This window comes from Amphibalanus amphitrite, unplaced genomic scaffold (genome assembly GCF_019059575.1).
Source record: "Amphibalanus amphitrite isolate SeventyFive unplaced genomic scaffold, NRLGWU_Aamphi_draft 001177F_arrow, whole genome shotgun sequence".
Classification (NCBI taxonomy): Eukaryota; Metazoa; Arthropoda; class Thecostraca; order Balanomorpha; family Balanidae; genus Amphibalanus; species Amphibalanus amphitrite.
Genome location: NW_024882671.1, coordinates 87,254 through 108,819, shown reverse-complemented (window position 1 = coordinate 108,819; position 21,566 = coordinate 87,254). Strand labels below are relative to the sequence as shown.

Below are 21,566 nucleotides of genomic sequence, written 5' to 3'. Positions count from 1 at the left end.
AGTACATACACATATTCTGTCGTGTTACATTGAGAGGGAATCAAAATGCGTCTGCCCCTGTAGGGTTTCTCTTTCATGTAAGAGGTCTTCCATGAAAAGGTGGTGACTGATGACACCACATTTTCAACAACAAACAACAACACTGGTACGCTCTAGTTATCTAACCAAATCATCTTTCAATATAAGTAGCTGATTGATCCATTTGATTAGTTGGTCTCATTGCCTCGGGTGCAACCCTAACCAGATGTCAGTCGGTCTTTCTGACTGGCTGGTTGGCCCAATCACCCCGGGCTCGTTAGCCTAACTGGCTGGTTGTCTGTCTGTATGTCTGTATGTATGTCTGTATGCCTGGCTGGCTGGCTGGCGACCCCCCTGGCCCGGCCGGCCGGGCTGGCGGCCGACTGAACACAATCAGTGTCGCCGGCCTGTCGCCATCCATCGCACACCGTCTCCGTCGCTAGCGACGCTAATGAAATCACCGACGATCGGTAGCGGCGCGGCGCCGGCGCCCTCCCTCCGTCCCTCCACCCGCAGCGGTCCTCCTCAACTGGACACAACATCGTCCATCGGGCCGGCCCGCGCATCGCTCATCCCAGAGCGCAGCGCATCGGTCTTCCAGGAGTGGGCGAGCGACACGGCTCAGTCTCGCTCTCAGGGTACCGAATAGCCTCCTCTTAGCACGGCCGGGATCGATCATCGGGACGAGCCCCGGCTCCGGCTCCCTCCCGCAGTATTCAGACGGTCACTCATTTTACATTTCCCGACCTGGCCACTGACATCAGACGGTATTGGTCAGGCGCTCGACTAGTGTCGAGTGCGGCGGACCGCGTCTCACGGCGACTCGGAGCCGCGCACAAAAGCGTCTCGTCAGCGTGCTCTCGTCGCTCGCCGCGCGGAACTGATTGAATGAGCACTAAAAGTCAGCCGAGCCACAAACACTCGGCAGGGCCTTTCATCAGCAGACCGCCAAACACTCCTCAGCTCGGCCAGAATAAAGTAATACGGCGCGTTAAGCGCCGAAGGTCGATACCTCGTTCGAAGCTGTTTGGCCGCCGCACAGTGGCCCTTTTTCAGAATTAGCACGCATTAATTCCCACATTACCTGAAAGTGGTGCAAGACATCACCACGTGATTAAGGACGTATTCCCTGGCAATGCAAAGAGAAGAAAAGAAACGAACTGCCCAAGGAGATTCGGCCCATCAGCGACAGGCCGCTCGGCCCAAGATTTGGCGCACGTTCGCACGGCTCGCCCGCCGGCCCAGGCCGCTCCGAACGCAAGTGTGGCGAGCCCGCCAGCCGCCCACGCTGCACTGACCGCCAGGACGCCCCAGGGCGTCACGTGACCGCATCTACAGCTGTTGCCAGCCACCGTTAGTCGGCCCCGGCCTGGCAGCAACCAGGGCACTAAAGAGTCGGGTACTCCAAAGTTTTTCCTAGTATATACTAGAATTATACTATATCAACTAGAAAAGCAATTAGAATCGGGAGCTTACAACTATATACCGAAAATTATCCCAGGATATGGCTGCACTCAAGCGCGGCGCAGCTGGCGCTTGTGTTTCAATACATTGCGCTTCATATTTATACACAGGGCGGCCTGTAGTTTCACGCGGTTCCATGGTGTTCTCTCTTCAGAGTTTGCTACGCGCCCTAACCCAGAACAACATCTCTTCAGAGTTCAGAGATTGTAAATTGTGCTGGCTAATTATTTAATAACTATCGTATACACAAAAAAAAATCCGCTCTTAAATATGCAATGAATTTGCATTTCTGGGCAGTTGTGTGCAAATCTGCAAATTGCTGAACTTGAATTTGAGTGGGGGGCTGCAGCCTCGCTCTCTCATTCTTAGAAAGAAGTTTCAATGTTCTTTATCAAATGTGATACATGAAGACACCTTTAGACTTAACTGTGAGCATGTTTTGCATATAAGTTGTGTTGCAAAGATTGCTTACACCAGCTTTATCTGTTTGCAAGGGTAGCTCTCGCATGACATTTGTGTATTGTCTATCACTATTCTAAGTTGGTCGTTTGTATATATTTTTATAGCTCTGACAGGCTGACGAAGGAAGAAAGACTGAAGTCTTCAGAAAGCTATCATTACTAAGAAATAAAGCTGGTGTTTTGAACAGTGTCCCAAAATTTTATTTGGGCTTGGGTGTTGGAGGGAGATACTCCGCACCTCAAAGAGGGCTGAGAGTGGATAATCGCCAGTAAGAAAGACACAAAAAATTTGAAACAGGGATCATCAGTTTTTTTTGTGAATGTTGGAGAATGTGGGAGCCGCATTATAAAATGATTCAATGTAATATGGATAATGGAGGTACCTAGGTTAAAGCCAGCCAGCGAATGTGCGTGCAAGTGCTCTTTATTGGTAAAATTAGGGGTGCAAAATTGTTCTGGAAAATTGGAGATGAAAGGGGAAAATTGATTTCATTTGGATGTCACTTCCCACCCAAAACTGGCAAGTTTTGGGTCACTGGTTTTGGACAAATTTAACAATAGAATATCACTGTCCCAGCTGAATAACATCAACAAATAATTCATCATACTCTGTGTAAGCATCTCGTACAACTGTGTTGGTGTGATAATGAAATCAAAACACATGCATCCTGTATCCATGAGAGTGGATAGTAAGTAAAAAGTGGCATTTGTTGTGATAATTATGCATCATCCTGGTAATTTTCATTTAAATGAAATAATGTGAGATTAGTTGATTGAAACTAAACATGGAAAATAATTTCTAGGTCAATTTTTACTTTTCCTTTGTTCTTGTTGTTGCTGTTCTTGATATTCCACTTCACTCACACATCAAATTGACTTCCTTAGCCATATATCTGATCCTTTTTAAGGACAAGACGTGGACTACTACATGTATGTTGTGCAGCTGGCTCAAGATTCCTATATATGGCCAGGCTGCCCTACCGACACTGGCAAAATGAATGCTTCCTCGAACAAAGCTAACCAAAGGTGCCATCAACTGTCTAAATCTCAACAGGAAGGAAGCCTAGCTTTCAGCATAGGCACCAGCTTGTGTGAAGCTGTGACTTTCAGGGTGTGCACCACCCAGTGTTCATTTCTGTTAACATCAAAAATGTGTGACCATGAAGGGAAACCCTTGTGAAGGTAATATCTCTCGACCATATAGATTATAAATCCCCTTTACAACCAACTACCCTAAGATTAACAGGGCACTTAAATAACCATGCATCATTCCTCTGATAATGCTTTTTATGTTTTCAGATAGGTACATGTTCTTTCATCCTGATTTTTCAAAGATACTTATCACTTGAGTTTGTTTTTATTGCAAGTGTGATGCATGTAATTTCATCTTGATGTGTTCTTAGATCGAAGATCCTGCTCGCAGCTATGCCTCATTGCCTACCATGGCCAAAGCTTCTTTGAGAGGGTTACTGTAGTGCTCTCCGTCTCATATGTGTTGAGGATGAGCTGAATGTCACTGATATTGATACGTGATATCTTGTGGTCAATGATAAGTGTAGCACCGTGTCCGTGACATCTTTCAATGCCAAAGTTTATTTGCAACAAGCCAAAGCATAGCAACGAGCAGTAATGCGATGTGTGGAACATGTAACATGCACGATTGGGAACCACTTACTCTGAAACCCAAAGTGGCATGTTTGCATATATGAGAATGTTCAATATTCATCGTCTATAGATAATAAAAGCATTAGCATACGAGTATGTGGATTGGTCGGTGGATGCCCAAAATAGTTATAGAGCTGCGATTTTGACACCATCGTGTTCGTCATGCTCAGCCACGTCGAATGATATGCTTTTTGTATGGGTGAGGTCAATTTAGGATGTTGACCTCCGTTCAAGGTCAGGTCAGGTCATGACCTCATGATGAGGTCAAGTTGCACATTATTCAATTGGGAAGATCTTTCTGAGTCCATTGTGTCTTTTCCATCTAAGATCACTGTCAGCGCCAAAAAAACTGTCTCTATATTCCCCCATTGGCTTATAATGGCCAGATCACCTGACCGACCTGACGCTAGGTGACCCTTAGGAGAAATCCGACTTTTGAGAATTAGGGAGTTTGATAAGTTCTGTAAGTTTCATCTGCCTGTGATAGCTCTCCTTGCATTGATGGAGCTGCGATGTTACGACGTTTTCGTGACCGTGCAGAGGTTCACTTATGACGTCATAGGTCAGTGACCTGACCTGACCTGAAAATGAGGTTGGTGCCACAAAATCCGGCTTGAATCAAAGGTCAGGTATGCCAAGTTACAACTCTCCATCACCAGCGCGCTCACCCCTACTTTACTTTGCAGCCATGGTTTGCCGCACATTAACGATAAAAGTTTTGGTCCGGACGAGATTCGAACACAGGACCTTCCGATGTATGAAAAACATGGGGCCATTTATGAACGAATATCTCGAAAACGGTTGGATGGGCTTGAACTTTTCATTCCAAAAATGGAAATAAAAATGTTGTAGCTATCTTATAACATACTTTGTATGTGGATGCCCACACTATAAGACCTTGAAAACCGAGTGCGAAAAGTCGCATTTTAACATGCAACCCTATGGGCTAGTAGGAAAAGTCACGCCCATGCTGCCATATGACTTTGGAGGGGGCTGGCAGCAACTAAGGTCAGCGCGACGCGAACAATACAAACACATAGGCGCTTTTGACGTTAGATCTTAAGCCGACCACGGGACATTGTGCGGCTTGGACATCAAACGCGACAGGAAATCGGACAGTTTTTCTTGGACACAGCGTTATGCTACATGACATTTCAATAAGCACATCTTATGGCAAAAGTCAAGCCACATTTAGGCGCACACCAGGTGACACCAGCTTCGAGCCAGGTCAATGAGCTTAGTCGTATCGAACAGGAGCCACAGCCGCTCGCGGACTGAACTGGCTCACGTTATCCACCGTAGAAGCAAAATGGCGCAAAATGGCGCGATGCCCTTTGGTGGACATGGTCAGAAGAGATCGGCGATTCGAACGATGTATAATACGACATGTTCCAGAGTGTACTACTTAACATAAAGCTTCATATGTATGCCGCCATCTCCAGTTAATAATTGTCCTGTTATTGTGTCCACAATATTCGGCAAAAGTGGTCTATTTAAGTTTATACAATGAAAATTGTGGTATCTAGGACTTCTACGTAAACTCAGTTTCACAGCCATGCCACTAATTTTTAATATTTTCTCACCGAAAGCCTTACAAATTGATGTTCATCTCACCCTACTTTTTAGGGTCCGCCGGTGGTGTCCGCGCGCCTCTCGACAAACTTCGATTTGCGGTCAGTTTTACCAAATATAATTATTTTTTAGGAGGTAAAAATGACACCATCGGATAGTTTGGAATGTTTTGCACACGATTAGACTGCTTTTTACTCAAAAGAAGAGAAAACATATTTTGAATTTATGCGTGCTAATTCTGAAAAAGGGCCACTGTGCGCCGATGAAAGAGTGCAGCGTCGCCGATAAAAACAAGGTATCAGTGCGGGCGCGGGCCCGATCTCCGGCAGTCATCAATTCCGTCCAGCCGTACAAAACAATCACCCGGCTCCGAGCGATAGGCGGCTCCTTCTCCCGGGCAGCCGCCCATACCGGCCCGGGTATTGGCGAAAATAGACGCTTTTGTTTGCAGAAGTACCGAGAAAGAATGACTCAGCGATGCCCCGCGTTATCCCGTGATCAGGAGGCTAACGGAAATGAGCGCCGAGAGTGAGGGAGTATAATGAAGTGGGCGAGGTTATAGTCGATTCTGCACTCAAATAAATTGTATGATGTGAAGTGCGTGATCAATATGTAAAATCGGCATCAACTGCCTCGGGTCAGGAAAGGAAAAAACTAAATTTCCATCATATTTCTCGTGAATCAGTTAGACTTCAATACACAGACTCCCCAAACGCAGAGATTGAACGCTAAACGCTTCCCCGGCAGAGTTCCATTTATTTTATGGGCTCTGCACCTCGGCCTGTCGTCGGATGGTTCCCTGAGGGGCCGCGGCGGCCGGCAGCATTACATATTCATTACCACTTACACGCAGCTCTGACAGACAGACCATCGTGTCATGTCCGTCCTGACAACGCCCCGCGCCGCAGCGTCACACGACCGGTGATAACCATAGATGAACAGGCATGCTTTATGTCGGATCGTAAGTAGCCCCGGATCAAATCCAGCCAGAGGCGGATTTTTTCCGTTCTCACCGGATAGTGCCTGCGTCAGCAGCGGTCCAGAGCCGTTCGCCATGCCACCGTTCATCAGATCTGAAACAGAGGCGGGCGGCGCGGCGTCAGCCGGCGATCGGGCCGTCATCGTGACGTGACCCGAGTGCTGAGCGTCATCGGCGTCATCGGTCCGCCCGCCGTCACCGGCAGCGTAATGGGCACGGCGCCGGCGAGAGGCCATTTTTCACGGCGCGGGGCGGTGCTGCGCCAGCCGGCGGGTTATGGCCCGCCCCTCCCGACCCGTTCCCCGCTGCTCGGGGGAAGGGCCGTCCCGACAGTGGGCCCTCGTCCATCGCTGGCGCTCATCCGCCCGTGTTGACACGGCGCCGCTGCATTGAAAATAAACGTCTCTGCTCGGCGTCGGGCCGAGCTGAGCTAAACTGGCGACAGCGGCGAATAAAGCTGTCGCAGAAAACAAAGAGCAGGATGAGCTCTGACGTTGATGGACATTTTATCACTGCCGAGAGTGCGCCCTCCAGTCCCTCCGAGCGTTATCCAGTCAAAGGCGCGTTCAGTATGCAAATACGAATGAAAATGTAAAACCCGGTGAGCATCGGGTAACAATTCTACATGCATTTAGTCCGTTGTTTTGAGCGTAAGAGCGACTGCATGGAAAATATGAAGCAGTCTGCGAAATCAAAAACGACGAGGAACAAAAGGGAACTAAAATCACAGAGCCGGATATGAAAAGATCGAAATGCGACGCACACCTTACGCTTCGCATTTCCAGGCCCTCCATCAAGATCAAAATACAAACAGCGCAAAATCATAAGACCTCGCCGGGCCCCATTTCGATAAATCGCGGTCCTTGGGGAGGAGCCGGACCAATATTCGGGTGGCGTGCCGATACAAACGGTGGACATTTGCCGCCGCCGGTCGGCGGGGGCGAGGCTCGGCGCGTGTTTTCGACATCTCTCAGCCACATCCAATAACGCCGTCCAGGCAGCGGCGGCCGCCGGGAAAATGTCCCTGGGAGATACGGCCGGACGGCGGCCAGGCCGCGCCGCTGTCCCTGTCACTCCGCCACCGACACGAGGCAAACGGGCCGGAAAATTAAACGCGGCTCTATTGACCGGCGATTAAAGGAGACAGTATCTCATGTCCGGAGGACGGACATGGCCAGATGTGGAGATATTTCGGGGAACACGGCGCCGTCAGACCGCTGAACCGTTTGATGGGCGACGGACGGCGACAGACGGCGATGGGAAAATTTGATAGCTCCATATGCTTTGCTGCACCTTTTGTTGAAATGAGTAGCAACTAGCACCTTGTGCTGCCTGCCATCTAAGCCACGAAAATTTGGAGTCCGAATAATCGTCACCAAGGAAATCACATTCGCCACCACAATTAGCCAAAACACATACCAAGTTCTGAGTCTTATAGCACAAATACTTTCAAAGAGAGAGGCAGATTAAAACACCGCGGGCCTCCGCACGGCTCAGGCCGCGCGGCAAGGCAGACCAGACCCCGTTTAGCTACAGACCACACTCGGTGGCGGCGGACCAGACCCAGTGGAGGCAGGCGGTGGCGATCCAGCTAATTACCCAGCAAGCCTGCCAATTTGGCGGCCGGCAGCTTTTGATCGGGTGTGCCGCGGTCGGCGGCCACGATGGCCAGCGCTCCAGCCGGTGTCTGAGATAGAGGGAGCAATGGGAAACGTGAAATCGCCACGGGGCTCCAAAGTTCCGGCCACCCCAGGCCTGATGGATTGGGTTTGTGTTTGGAGCGCACGGTTGCATGAGTACAAAGTTGAAGCCCAGATCGCCCTCGATTTCCAGCTGGGTCCTGTTGAATCGCAGCCATTCCGCTCGAGCACTGCAGGCCCAAGTTTTCATCTTCGACCAAATGTGACTGCAATCCATCAGTTCAGAATACCGAAGACGGCGCAATTCATCAGTTCGGATCACCACCGTCAGCTGCCGCTCGTCAGTTCGGGCCGCCACGCCGGTCGCCGACGTCGCCGCGGCTCGGGGCGCCATTTGGTCTCGGAGGGCGTTTAATTCTCGCCACAGATGGGTTTTATTTGTCCGACAGAGGCCGTCCGATATGAGCCGTCGCAGTCAGACGGGCCTTCATACTGTCGTTTTAACTGCACTCGGAAACGGTCGGCCCGCTGAGCAGAGCCGGACCGCGGCGGGCCGGGGCGGGGCGGGGCGGGTCGGATCAGACCGGGGCGGGTCGCCCGGGTCGCTCGGGTCGCCGGAAGTCCTCCCCTTGGCAGCGGCGCATCCACTCCATCCGCGAAGAGCCGGCCGCGGCGGATCAGCTCCGCCGAAACGGGCGCACACTTGGCCAAGTATCACCGCCGCCGCCGTTCAGAATGAATCTCCCGGACGCTGAGCGCTCCTCAATGGGCCAAAGTTTAATTCTCTATCGAGCATGTGACGATGAAAAGCGGCGGTTGAGCTGGCGGTGACTACAAATGACTGAAATTACCGGCAGCGACTAAGCCTCCGCTCTGATGGGACCAGCACTGCGCACCTATCAGCAGTAACTGAGCCGCAGCGTCCGAAATTCAGCGTCTGGTAACGGCCTGCTCGTCGTCGCCAAGCGAGGTAGGACTTAATCGCGCCGTGAAATGTCACACAAATGGACATAGCGCAGAAGGAAACGTGCTCAAACGGTCAGCGAACTCAACTTTCAGCCGATAACGGAGTCCTCACACGCAAAAAGCCTAGCACTGACATCACCCCAACGAAACACTATGTAACCGTCAGGCCGTGACCCTGGCTGACTTGCAGTGCCGTAGGCGTGGGTGTCCCCAGTTCGTGACCTGGGGCGGTTTGTCGAACGCCCACTAGGTGACCGTGGGGTTACGCCATTGCCTAAGGCGACGCCAGCTGGCAATAATATTTACAGTCAGCACAGTCAGGATAGTTGTCCTGTGCACCAGGCAGTATCTTGTCTGGGCGTGTACAAACTGAATGAAGGTGTCTGCAGCGAGATTAAATACTGTCGGTCACTTTAGTTTGTAGACCGCCATGTGGCTGAATAGATACTGACCGCATATGACAAGTCCTCACTGTTATCGTGAAGGTCCCCATGTCGCCATAGAACTTCACTGCTGTCACCACCTTGAACAGAGACTTCCCCCACAGCTCAATTTCGTGACACTTTCCAGCTTCTCTTATTGTGTCGTCACTCGTCATAGAACGGATGTTCAGGAACAGTAAATTATGATTTGAATGAAACGGAATGTCATTAAGTGCTGCTGATTATATGCAACGGAGGGACGTCGATTGTTGCAAAAACGGTCAAATTTGGTACAAGGCACATAATAAGGCACCGCCATGAGCCCATTACATTTAATGGTGAACAATTTTCCACAAATTGGCATGTGTTACCTGCCAAAGTTCGCAACAGTCCCATTCATTAAAACCCAACCCATCTGCGGTTCGTCAGACCACCGTAATAACGGCCACCCGCTGCAGTAGGCGCTCCAATCAAACGTGCACCGTCCGGGCCCGTGCGCCACGTGCCGCGCGCCGTCACGACACGTGGCGTCGGTGCACGCGGACCCGTGCACGTGCGCTCATTGCGGCCGGTGCGTGTCGGGAGTCGCGCGGCGCAGACCGGTTGACAAATGTCTCATCACGCTGAGAGCCGTCCCGGGTTCAGTCACTAACAGCTGTGTGGTCTCCAGATGTGGTGAAAGGATTAAAACTCCGGAGGCCGGTGACACCGGAAGGTCAGGTCAAGGTCAGATCGAGTGCCGACACGAGTGCCAATATGATCACATTTCTAGTTTACAGTATTTACGACAATGTGATGCCAGTGCCACCAACCGTTAATATCTCAATTCTGATCTCTAAGTAAGACGATCAGCAAACAACAAGCGTCAATTACTAGCACCCAAGAGCAATTGTTCTCGTGCACATATATCCACCAGAAGTTTTCAAAATCACGTAACTCATGAACTTATGGATAAAACTTGTCAAGATAAACTAAAACTATATCAAACACGAAGGATTATTAGGACCGTACGATGTCAAATGTTGGTGAGCTCCTCAGTCCTCACAGTGATGCGTCCCTTTTAGAGAAGTTCTCGAGATAACATGAGCCCACAGACACTGCGCGGCTCCGGACAAAGAAAACCATCGCACATAAGCGGGAAGCCGCGTTTGGAGGCCGACAACAACAATTGGTTGACGGCCAACCAAGTTGTCTCGACGGACTCGATGATCCGCTGCAAACCGCCAGCGTTACACCGACGAGCCGGCAAGACATCCGCATCGAGGAAAAACAGCCATCGTTCAGAATAGCTTATCTTTCCATTATGTGGGATTCCATTATGTGGGCACCGGCACATGTATGGATGACGTGCCTAAAACCTGTGACGTGGTCGAAACTGAAAATGGTGAATCTAGAAATTTAAAACCAAATCTATGCTTAGTGTTATTTATTACAAGTACAACACAGCAAGAAGGCAGGAACGACGAAGTACCTGCACTTGAGTTGGTCAATACAAATTGAGGCCTAGGACAAAGCATAAATATCGATGTTACCACTACTGATTGATCAAAACCTTTCACCTTAACATTACTTAAAGTTCAACGCCAAACGAAGGTGATTGGTTCGAACTCGCAGAAACATTCAGGTGCAATATCTATGAACAACAATTAAACATGCGAAAGAGCTTCGATTTGACTGCCTATTGATTTAGAATTAAACCTAATTAGACCGTTTATAATTATCCCTACGGAATGAGCAGCTCATTGAGTCGGCCGCGCCCTCGGACGGCTGCCATAATTGCCGCAAAGAATGGCTGCGTCAGGACGTCGACAGACAGTTTGGATAGAAATTGCGCCCGCCGCGGTGCAGAGCTGGATTCTCGGGGGCGATTTATTGAGCCATCAGTGAGTGGCCGAGTGGCCACTCCGGCGGCCGATACCGCCGCCGCCGGGATGCGTTGGCGGCCCGCACTCGGCCCTATATCATTATAATGGCGACCAAGTGAAAGCCAATCAGGTTTCGCAGTAGCTCAGCCCGGGACGAGCTGTATCATTCTATAGCCTAACGTCGGTCCTTTCGCTGTATATCTCGATTAATGTTAAACCAATAATCATACCCACGAAACGGACAATGCGCTGTATGAATGTCCTCAATAAATGAACGGAAACCCGTTCATCATTCCGGCGTGAATAAGCACCTATTTCTGGGAATATCCATGCGAAGTATTAACGATAACGCTTTTAAAGAACATATTTTTAAACAAAGCAACTCAGGAAATACTGACCAAAACAATGCAACACAGCGAGCCGCTGGATCCCGCAAGATCTTCACAGCCTGGAAAGTAGACTGTGCCGCACGCTCCGCTGCATTGCGGCACAGCCTATCTAACGTCAAAACGCGGGATGCTCTATCTGAACGAGGGGAGAAAGTGTTGGAGAGCGTTGTTAGTTCAAACTTTAAGTGATTTTCCCTCTTCAAACCAACAGTATAGTTAGGTCGTTGAATGGAATAAGGATCCTAGCATACGAGTCCGTAGTCAACAACCCGTTCACGTTTTTTTTCTTCTCAGTAATGTTGGCCGTGCCCTGTCCGTGTGCCGTACAGGTTGCCAGCCCTCCTGCCCACTCCTACATGGGGCGTTTCTCTAACCAGGTATTGAGCCGTACGGGTTGTCTCCTCCTGTCCTCTTCCTGTGCGGATGGATTGTTCTCTCCTCGTGCCTTCCGGCTGTGCGCTCCCCTGTCTATTCTACAGTACGAATTGGCCACACTATGCTCCCCCGTTCACACCCACTTCCCATACGAGTTTTGTCATTTGTCATTTGTCATTTATTATAAGGCTTATCCACCATTCAGATGCTATTACGGCCAAGTCAGTTACAATAATAAAGACAGCATACATTACACGACATAATAAAACAGTAAAACTCACAGGTCAGAGTTGTCCCCCTGTCCCCTGTCCGTAAGAGTTGTTCCCTCTCTTCGTGCCATGTGGACTGTGCGATTTCCTGTCCATTCTACGGTATGGGTTGTCCGCTCTCCTATCCAATTTCCGTAAGTTATTTTCCTCACCTGTCCGCGTGCCGTACTGGTTATTCCCCTTCCTCTCCCCTCTCGGTACGGATTGTGCTCTCACCTGTCCGCGTGCCGTACGGATTGACCTCTCACCTGTCCGCGTGCCGTACGGGTTGTCCCGGTGCAGCGGCGACTGGCTGACGGGTTTCCCCTCCCAATGCGGGTTGTTCCCTCCCAATACGGGTTATTCACTCATCTGTCCGCGTGCCGTACGGGTTGTATCCTATTCCCTCTCCTCTCCCTCCAAGCGCGTTCTTTCTCTCACCTGTCCGCGTGTCGTACGGGTTGTTCCCTCTCCCATTCCCACCCAGTACGGGTTGCCCGCTCACCTGTCCGCGTGCCGTACGGATTGTGCTCTCACCTGTCCGCGTGCCGTACGGGTCGTTCCCTCACCTGTCCGCGTGCCGTACGGATTGTCCCCTCTCACCTGTCCGCGTGCCGTACGGGTTGTGCTCTCACCTGTCCGCGTGCCGTACGGGTTGTCCCGGTGCAGCGGCGACTGGCTGACGTGGTTCTCGGTGCGGCTCGGGGTGCTCAGACTGACGGGACCGGCGGCCGGCACCGCACCTGCCGAGTACTCCTGGTAGTAGGTGGTGCCGTTGGCCCGCTCCGAGCTGCCGTTAGACGCCAGCGCCGCCCCAGCCGGCGACGGGAAGTAACCGTACGACGTGAAACCGGCTGTCGGGGGAGGGGTGGGTCAGCGGGGAGGGCCGGTGGGAGGGGTGGGTCAGCGGGGAGGGGTTGCAGGGGAGGGGCGGGTCAGCGGGAAGAGGTCAGCGGGGAGGGGTCGGTGAGGAGGGGCGAGTCAGCGGAGAGGGGTCAATGGGGGGTGGGGTGGGGGGTCAGCGGGAAGAGGTCAGCGGGAAGGGGCGCCAGGGAGGGGCGGGTCAGCGGGGAGGGCCGGTGGGAGGGGCGGGTCAGTGGGGAGACAGGTCACTGAGGGACAGAGTCGTTGGAGAGGGGCGGGTCAGTGGTGACTGGGTCGGTGGTGGGGAGGAGCAGGTCACCGGGAAAGGGGAGAAGGGAGGTAAGCGAGGGTAGGTAGACTCCTTAGGAAATATCATGGGAGATCCCAGTGCACAGCCGTGCGAGGGATCCAACTTCGCGGTGGAAGTTACCGCACCAGCGGAAGCAGAAGAGCCGAATGCCACACCGAAGTATGTCTGATTGATGGAACCAGAAGCAAGTAGATATGTACACAGTTTGGCGTGAATGAGGCACGTCTTGTGTTGAAAGATACGTGAAGGGAAGTTAAAGCAAAATATTTTGTAGGTAAAGCTGAACAAGGGGCGAAATTTTGCACCGCCAGAGATTGCGTCTGTTGTCAGTGAGTTCGTACGTTCATGATGTTAGCTATGCTCGCCTGGGTAGCCTAGTCCCCTCACACAACGTCGAAGAAATCGACCCGACTGTATTTTCATTAACACTTAGGGGCCGCAGCTGCTCTATCAGTTGTCTTATTCTACAACGAGGCATAACAAAACTAGACCAGCCTGTATACATTCGGAAACGAAGCCCAGCATGTTAGGACGACCAACAGCGATTGAAAACACCTCTTAAATCAGCGCTGTAGATCCCTAAGAGCTGGACAACGCGTCTTTACGGTTATGGTTCTTCTAACTGCTCTAACTCTATGCAATCGAATCAAACGGATTAAAGAAAAGTGGTTCTTCTAAGCAGGCTGTAGCAGCCCTAGAACAAATAGCCTAACTTCTAAGACTAGGGTTGGCAATTCCAGTACAAGCGCAGCAGCATATCCGGAACAAACTAGGCCAACTTGGACTCAATTCTAGTAAATACCAACTTCTAGGCCGAGGTGCAGTGCCCCTAGGGCGACCTGCTGCGCTTCTAAGACAAAATGCAGTGCTTCTAAGTGACCGCAACGCCTCTAGAGCGGCTTGCGAACATATAGGGCGATTTGCAGCACTCTAGGACGAACTGCAACACCTCTAGAACGAACTAGTTTGTCTCTAAGACTCATTACTAAGACGTAGTTATTAGAGTGACCGAGCTTACCGGCCGGGCAGGCGGCATAGGTGGGCCTGACGGCGGCCGGGACCAGGGCGGGGGGACGCGCCGCTGTGGGGACCGGCGAGCGGCCCGGCGCCGCCACCAGCAGGCCTGTCGGCACACCACCGACTCAGCCGGGTGGTGGATAGGGGCAGAGAGACAGAGACCGGACAGTGGCCGAGACTTGATCTAGTTCCTTGGCCAGTGCTACAGATCCGTGTCGGGATTTAAAGGCTTGGCATGTTTTAAGGGCCAGGAGATTCAACACAAGCGACTGCTTCAAATACTCTCAATTTACTATTTTCATGATAATGCGCACGTCGTTTTCCTGCCTGAAACTAAATATGCATCAAACTTAATTGTTACCTAAATGCGACTTCATTTACAACCAGAAGTTTTACATAAGGTTGCTAGCCTAACGAATATTCCCTGAAAAATAATTCATGGAGGCTAGCGAACTCAGGAATTCCGAATAGAACTTCCGGCTTCTCGAGCGAATCAATGCGAGCAGGAAGAAAGCGCTAATGAACAACAAGCCCTACACGCCACATCTTACGAGAATTTGAGCACCGAAGATCGTCATTTCTATATCGCAGCTGAAGTTCCACATGCAATAGGCTTATCCCGACTGTCTAAAGCTCGTCACCACCTTCACAAAGGTCATCGGCGGAGATCTTAATGTGCGGAAAAGTTGAGCGACAACGGAACCAATCCAGCAGAATACGAACAAATTAAGGGGGAATACACCAGTTTTCAGAAGGCATGAAACAGTAAAGAAGAGTAGAGGACTGGGTCCATGTACAGAAGAGTGTGTTATTACAGGCGACATAGTCTCCCGTCTGGCCCATATTCCGTTAGAATGCAATGCGTTTACAACAGTTTTTAGCAGCTTGATGAAGTGTATTTTCTCTTGAAGCCCACACAATTTAAAACGGTGATTCGTGATGTCCTATCTTCGCCACAAAAGGATAAAAACATGGCTCAGGGCAAGGTATGCGCACACACTGAAGCAAAGAAGACAGTGCAAAGAAAATATACAAAAGATGCAGTGCCACATACCAGAAAAAGAGCGTTAGTGCACGAAATAATGAGACAAAAAGAAACAACAGAAATAGCAACGCACACCAAAGCAAAGACGCAGGCAACAAAAAGTGAATGAACACACAAAACAGGATTTATTTCATTCTCCGCACATTAAGGCGACACAGAAGTGCACAATCCAGCAGGGGAAACCCAGCATCGACTATTTACATTGTTAAAATTCCGGCCATGCAGTTCATTAGGCACATCCGTGATCAATACCCGTGCGTTTACGTCACTACCGAGGTGTTACGATCGTGGCTGAATAAAACAAACATACACGGCATAAATGGCGGTTACCTTTGTACACGTACAATTAAAACGCACCACTGCAGCGGCACATTGCGAAACGGATCGCACTTTGGCTCACAACATCAAAGCCCAGGAGAAAACATTCGCCAGGCCCTAGGCTACTGGCCTAGGGGATAAAATCATTGCGATCGTGCAATGAAAGGAAGGACCAAAGTCCAGAATTTCGGGGCGCACACACCCGATCTCCCACACGTTGTCATCCACATCACAGACAGGAACGCCAGTGCTCCCCAGTCCATCTCTGATGGTTTGATAGCCTCTTCGCCCCAGCACCGTGGGTTGTGCACCCGCACATCTTGACACGGAGGCCAGACAAGAGGTGAAAGATCCAGGCGCGTGAAAGACGGACAGCTCCGATCCGGTAACCCGGTTGTCCCCTAGTGCGTGGCGTCCCACAAACGCATAGTCGACACGGGTCTGAGCATTGGCGTGCCCCGCGAGCTCATTTGGTGGGGATGGTCTTGGGGCAATGAAGTGACCAAACGAAGTTGCCAACTAGCCCGTTAGAGAAACGCGATGTCGTTCCAGCATCACCACTCAGATAACCTAGAGGAAAACGGCAAGGTCAGTCACAAACATCCAAAAACGCAATGCCTTTTGATCGTAAATAAAGTGGATGCAACTTGAAGCGACGTACTGTTTGCTGGAAGGCTTGAACTGTATAGAAAACTTAAATGCCAAAATATCGTAATAGAATTAGCGACATCATAGACACTAAAGCAATTAAGACGAATGAACCTTTTTACTAAATAGTCCGCCATTCATGAACAGACAACTTAGAGTAGTAACCTTAACAGGGACAACAAGATGCTGAATTTCCTACATCAAAGACGCCTTTTCCATGTTCTTCGGGAAGCCAGACGATTCGTAGGTTATCATTATAAAGCTTTCACCCAACAGGCATCTTCAAGTCTACCATCCGATCACAAGACCTAGGTCAACAATCACCCATGACGGCAGAGGTCAACTACGGAACAACTACGGAGCCGAGGAAAATCGACTACCAGAAAGTGAAGAGCGTCTGAAAAAGCCTCTTCTACAGGAAAAAAGACACCCAAAACCCATCACCAAAGTGCGAGGAATAAAAGTCGCCTGCGAGAAATGAGCGCCCATGACCACGGCCAAACTATTCTACGCAACTGGAAGAGATCTACAAAACTGGTAGAGCCACCGAGAGTCGAGCTACTAGGACGACAATCGAACAGCAGATTCTCGCAGATGGAGATGGATCTGGTTGAAAAAAGTCAGCGTAAACTACAGGAGCTGGTTGGTCTATGCAGTTCGTTTGTAGCCTATAACATAGGAGCAGGATGATAAAGAAACACTTCTTCGTCTGTGATGGCCAGTTGTGCGTGATCTGAGCGTACACAATAAAAAGCACAGATCCTATCACACATTTGAAAATGCAGCAAAAATTATTGGGAAGGCAAAGGCACATCTGCATCTGTGCTACAATATCAACAAATGTGAGTACTGAATGTATACTGCGAGCTCCAGAAGGGCGATACTCATTCGGTACAACGCTACAAATAAGAGCAAATGACGCAATCTATGAGAGGCGATAGCTACAGGATGCACTCAGTGGTGACTCGGCAGAAGGGAGCACTTACCGTAGGGGAAGCCGAAGCCCGGGTAACTAGAGTAGCCGCGACCAGCGTAAGCCGCGTACGCAGCCGCCGCCTGGAAGCCTGCGACAAACCAGATCGAATCCAGGTCAAATTCAGGTCATATGTTGGTACAAAGCAAGAGCGGCAAGTGACGCAAATAGCGGAAAATCAGCTTGAAAGTGTTTTGACCAAACGATTGACATTTAAAGAGCACCGTAATCCATTTATTTTTGTGACCTGAAACAAAGTGTAAAACACCCCTAGATAAACCATTAAAAAAACTGATTCCCAATAACAGCGGCAGCATCACTCTGTTGCTGAATTCATAAAGCGTAGAAGAAAACTTCGCAAATTTGGTGAAGCACTCATGATATCACATGGATAAAGGGGGTCAACTTGATAAAGGGGGTCAACTACTTGCACGCGAACATAACATGCAGAAAAGGTGGTTGCGATGGAAAAATTGTTGGGTACATAGCGTTCAAAGAATAAAGGTGTAACGTAAAAGGTTGCAATGCACGGCATCACTAAATAAGAGCAATCGCTTCTACATATGCTTCTACTGGATGTTCCTCAAAGGGGATTCTCGGATATGCATTTAGGTAAATGTAAAAAAGCAGTCGATTGAAAACTGGTTGCATGACTTCGTACCAGATACTGCATCACAGCTTTTTGTACTGACATTCGTAGAGAACAAAAGAAAACCAATCAAAACATAACAAATCAGTCCAGTTTGCTGGACAAACAAGAAAGTTATCAATGCAATCGCTTTGAAACATTAAATTTCGTTATGTTTAACGTAACATCTGCTAATTTTCATCTACCCACCTTTCTGGGGAAACATTTTCGTGCCAGAAAACAAAAAATGGTCGCAGGCTCACCTAATCAAAATAATGTAAGGAACTAATGTTCGCAATATACAGCATTCTACCATGGGAAACGGACAGTGGTCTAGCAGATGCATGGGTTGGCTGGCACGGTATACGCACCATTTTGCAGCACCCCAGTGACCACACTCTCTGTGAATGGGGGATGGGGATGTGCGATTCGAACGTTACATTCAATCCTATTAAACTTAGGTAGGTAAGTAGGTAAGTATACGTAGGTAAGCGGCATTTCTAAAATGGTACATTTTAGCGCTTGTCTATTGCAGTTTTGTCACCAATAACGTACATATTTTAACAGAGGCTAGCATAACTTTGCAACAACCACCGCTAAATTAAAGGTATAATGCCCACTTTGAAGCATGTGATACGCCCTCAAATATGAGAACTGACCGTATCTCACAACCATCGCCTCTATCGCCATCATTTTAAACTGTGGACAGCCAATTCAGGGAATTTTGTGCGACGATTTATCAGCTGCGAGCGCCTTTGGGCGTGTGACGTCACTACCACGCACGAACAAGGATGATCCTTTAGTACGTAGCAAAACAGGCCGAGAAGACATAATGAACGACCACCAGTCAGCCTCAGCGTCTCTTCGCACTATTGATGGCAAGAAGCACGGACATGGAACCGATTCTTTTTAATCAAATTTACTTTATAAGGATCCAAACTAAATCAAGTATTAATTGTAACGAAGTGAATTTAGCAAAGCCCACGGAGTAGGTTGACAGTTTATCAGTGGTTAGGTGCGCACATGGAAGATATGGTATTTTCCTGTCGTGGCAACAGCAAAAGCACATTGTATCAGCATGCCCCTCGTCGCTGCGAGTTCGAATGGGTTACAGTAAAAGTTAAGAAGTGCTATTTGGCGTGCTTTATATTTATGTATCAAGGCAATATGTATGCACTTTGATACATCAATGACCACTCTCATCATAATACACTACATAGGACACAATAGGTCCGTGTGAAATGTGGGATATCTACCACCTAGTCACATCCGCGGACCGCTAGGCGGCGTGTTCGGACCCAGTCACACCCGTACCCAGCAGCAACAGGGCGCCGGCCATCCCGCGGGCAACTGCAATCTCGGTACACCGTCGGCAATGCTGCGAGTTATTGGCCACATAAATAGGGCGGCCGAGTGGTGCAGCGTCGTCCCGCGCTGCTGCGGCCCCATCAGGCGTGATTTACAGACAGCAGACAACGGCTAGACAAGCTCGGAAACATACACGGTCGGACGGGTGGGGGCGGGAGGGGAGGTGACAGAAAACGCCAGCTATGTGACCCGCCGCACCGCGCCGGTCTATGGGCGACACCCAGACACATCAAGCGTCAGCCGCACAGCACACAGACTGCAGATAGTTACAGTTTGGGCACGGAGCCGAGGAGCCAGTCTGAGTTGTGAGGACAGGTTTTAGACGGTAAAATGGAGTAAGAGGGATGTCTAATGTGAGCTGATTAGTCTAATTAACTCACCGTAGCCCCCACGAGGCGCCGTGCGACCCCTCGCCAGGGTCTGCGGAAGCATCACCTCCTTCGGCTGTGCCTTTTTACACTCCACCTGAAAAAAAACAGTAGACAAGTGTCAAATATCGAAAAAACATAACAGAAAGAGAAAGGTGCCAGAAAGAAATTTGACAAAAATCATAAACGGTTTTCAAGCGAATGAAGACGAATGCTTTGTCAACTACACCAAATGTCGATTGCCACAAATTTGCGTGATTCGTATCGCAGCACACAGCAGCCGCAGACGCGCGCGCTCCCACCAGTTCCTCCACCCAGCCCGGCGTGCGGCTTTCCTCCGTAATCCCATCTCTCTGGGTGTGACGGCGCATATCCATCAGCAGATGGACCGCGACTATTGTGGCGAGCGGTGCGGGATCGCGCGGCGGCCGCACTGCTGACTCGACCGTTCTCCGGGCGTACACAATGGGGAGCGCCGGCCGCGCTGCTGAGCCAGCACATTGCAGAGTATTGTCGTGCGCAGCGCGCCGAGTCGAGTCGGGTAGGGCGGTCCTCCCTCCTTCAACTCTCCCCTCTTACCTCCTCTCTCCCCGGTTCACCTCCCTCTGGCATTTCACTTCCCTCCTCCCCCCGGTCTTCTCTTCTCTCCCTGCAACCCTTCCCCTTTCCTCCTTCCTTCTCCACCGATGCATCCAATCCTTCTTCTCGGTTTCACCTGATTCTCCACGACCTCGCTCCCGGGTCCCATCCTCTCCTCCCCACTCTCACCTATCCCTCCTTCTACTCCCACCGTCTTCCTACTCTTACTTATCCTCCTCCCCATCTCACCCCACCTATCCGACACCGCCCGCAGTCGGACCGAGAGGAACGCTCAGGAGGCGAGCGCCCGCCGCAGGATTCGCCGCTCGAACTACTGATGGCGATTTGAAGGCTCCCCGGGGCCCACTTGGGTCGGCGGGAAGTCAGCAGTGCCGAACTGCCGGTCTCAGAGCTGAGGCCCAACTTTCCGCCGCACCGATTGGCCAACACGGGTTTCAGACAGGTAAAATATAGCCAGGGGAGAGCGCACAAAGGAATCATTGGCAGTGGGGATCAGAATCAGAAAACACGGACATGAGCAATCATTGCGTATTTCTTTTGTCTCCTTTAGACATTGGAGGCATACGGTTTCTGGCCTAATAGTTCGAAGTCGTTGATAAAGACCAGATATACATCATAATAGTTGAGGTTAAAGCACAGCTCGCAGGATGAAGGGCCAATAACTATTTGAAAAAGCGTGTCAGCAAAAATATGTGCTACGTCTTAGATTTTTTTCATCGTCTTTGGCGTGAGTGGCAGTGCCTCTCAGGACCGACACTCTGACTCGACTGGATCGATAGCCAGCCAATTAGGGCCTTTCCTCCCTCATCAGATTCATTCAGAGCAGAAGCGAACTGGAATACGAGACCGCGGATCGACTGCTCATCACGCGCCCACAAAAAGCCACGCCATAAAACGGAGAGCCGGCCAGCAGTCTGCAGTTGTACAACGCGGTCCCGCACCGAGTTCGGATTTTACTGGCGGCCCAGAGGGCGAATTCAGACCAATGTGGCGCTGACGATGTGCCGCCGACAAGCTGATAGCGGCGAAATGTGCGCGCCGCATTAGAACAGGGCCGTATATTCGGCCGCCACATCGGCTACTCACCATTTTATTATTTATTTCGTGGAAGTGAATTTCGCACACTTTGTCGACAACGTCTTCGCTCTCGAATGTGACAAATCCGAAGCCTGCAACAGAGGAAATGCACGTTAGACATCATGTTACATTAGAATTAGTGTCACTGCTGGGCTGTTTACGAGGGGTGAAGGGACTGTTTAAATGGGCGCGGTTCACGATTCAGCACAAACAAAGGTGGGAAGCTCGCTGAGTTCACTTTGTCACAGATCGTTACACGATGTTGCAGCATGTGCGGGTAACATTA

The 21,566-nt window shown here is 50.2% G+C and overlaps 1 protein-coding gene across 1 annotated transcript in view; it reads right to left on the bottom strand.

Annotated features, from left to right (window-relative positions):
• The window catches only part of LOC122370866 (RNA-binding protein Musashi homolog Rbp6-like), a 98,959-nt gene that overhangs the window by 5,705 nt on the left and 71,688 nt on the right, over nucleotides 1-21,566 (bottom strand). The window contains exons 5-9 of the mRNA XM_043346817.1: nucleotides 21,290-21,372; nucleotides 19,616-19,700; nucleotides 17,253-17,330; nucleotides 12,700-12,918; nucleotides 6,194-6,253 (exon numbers count right to left, since the gene is read on the bottom strand). Coding sequence (XP_043202752.1) covers nucleotides 6,194-6,253; nucleotides 12,700-12,918; nucleotides 17,253-17,330; nucleotides 19,616-19,700; nucleotides 21,290-21,372 — 525 coding nt within the window. The remainder of the gene's footprint in view (nucleotides 1-6,193; nucleotides 6,254-12,699; nucleotides 12,919-17,252; nucleotides 17,331-19,615; nucleotides 19,701-21,289; nucleotides 21,373-21,566) is intronic.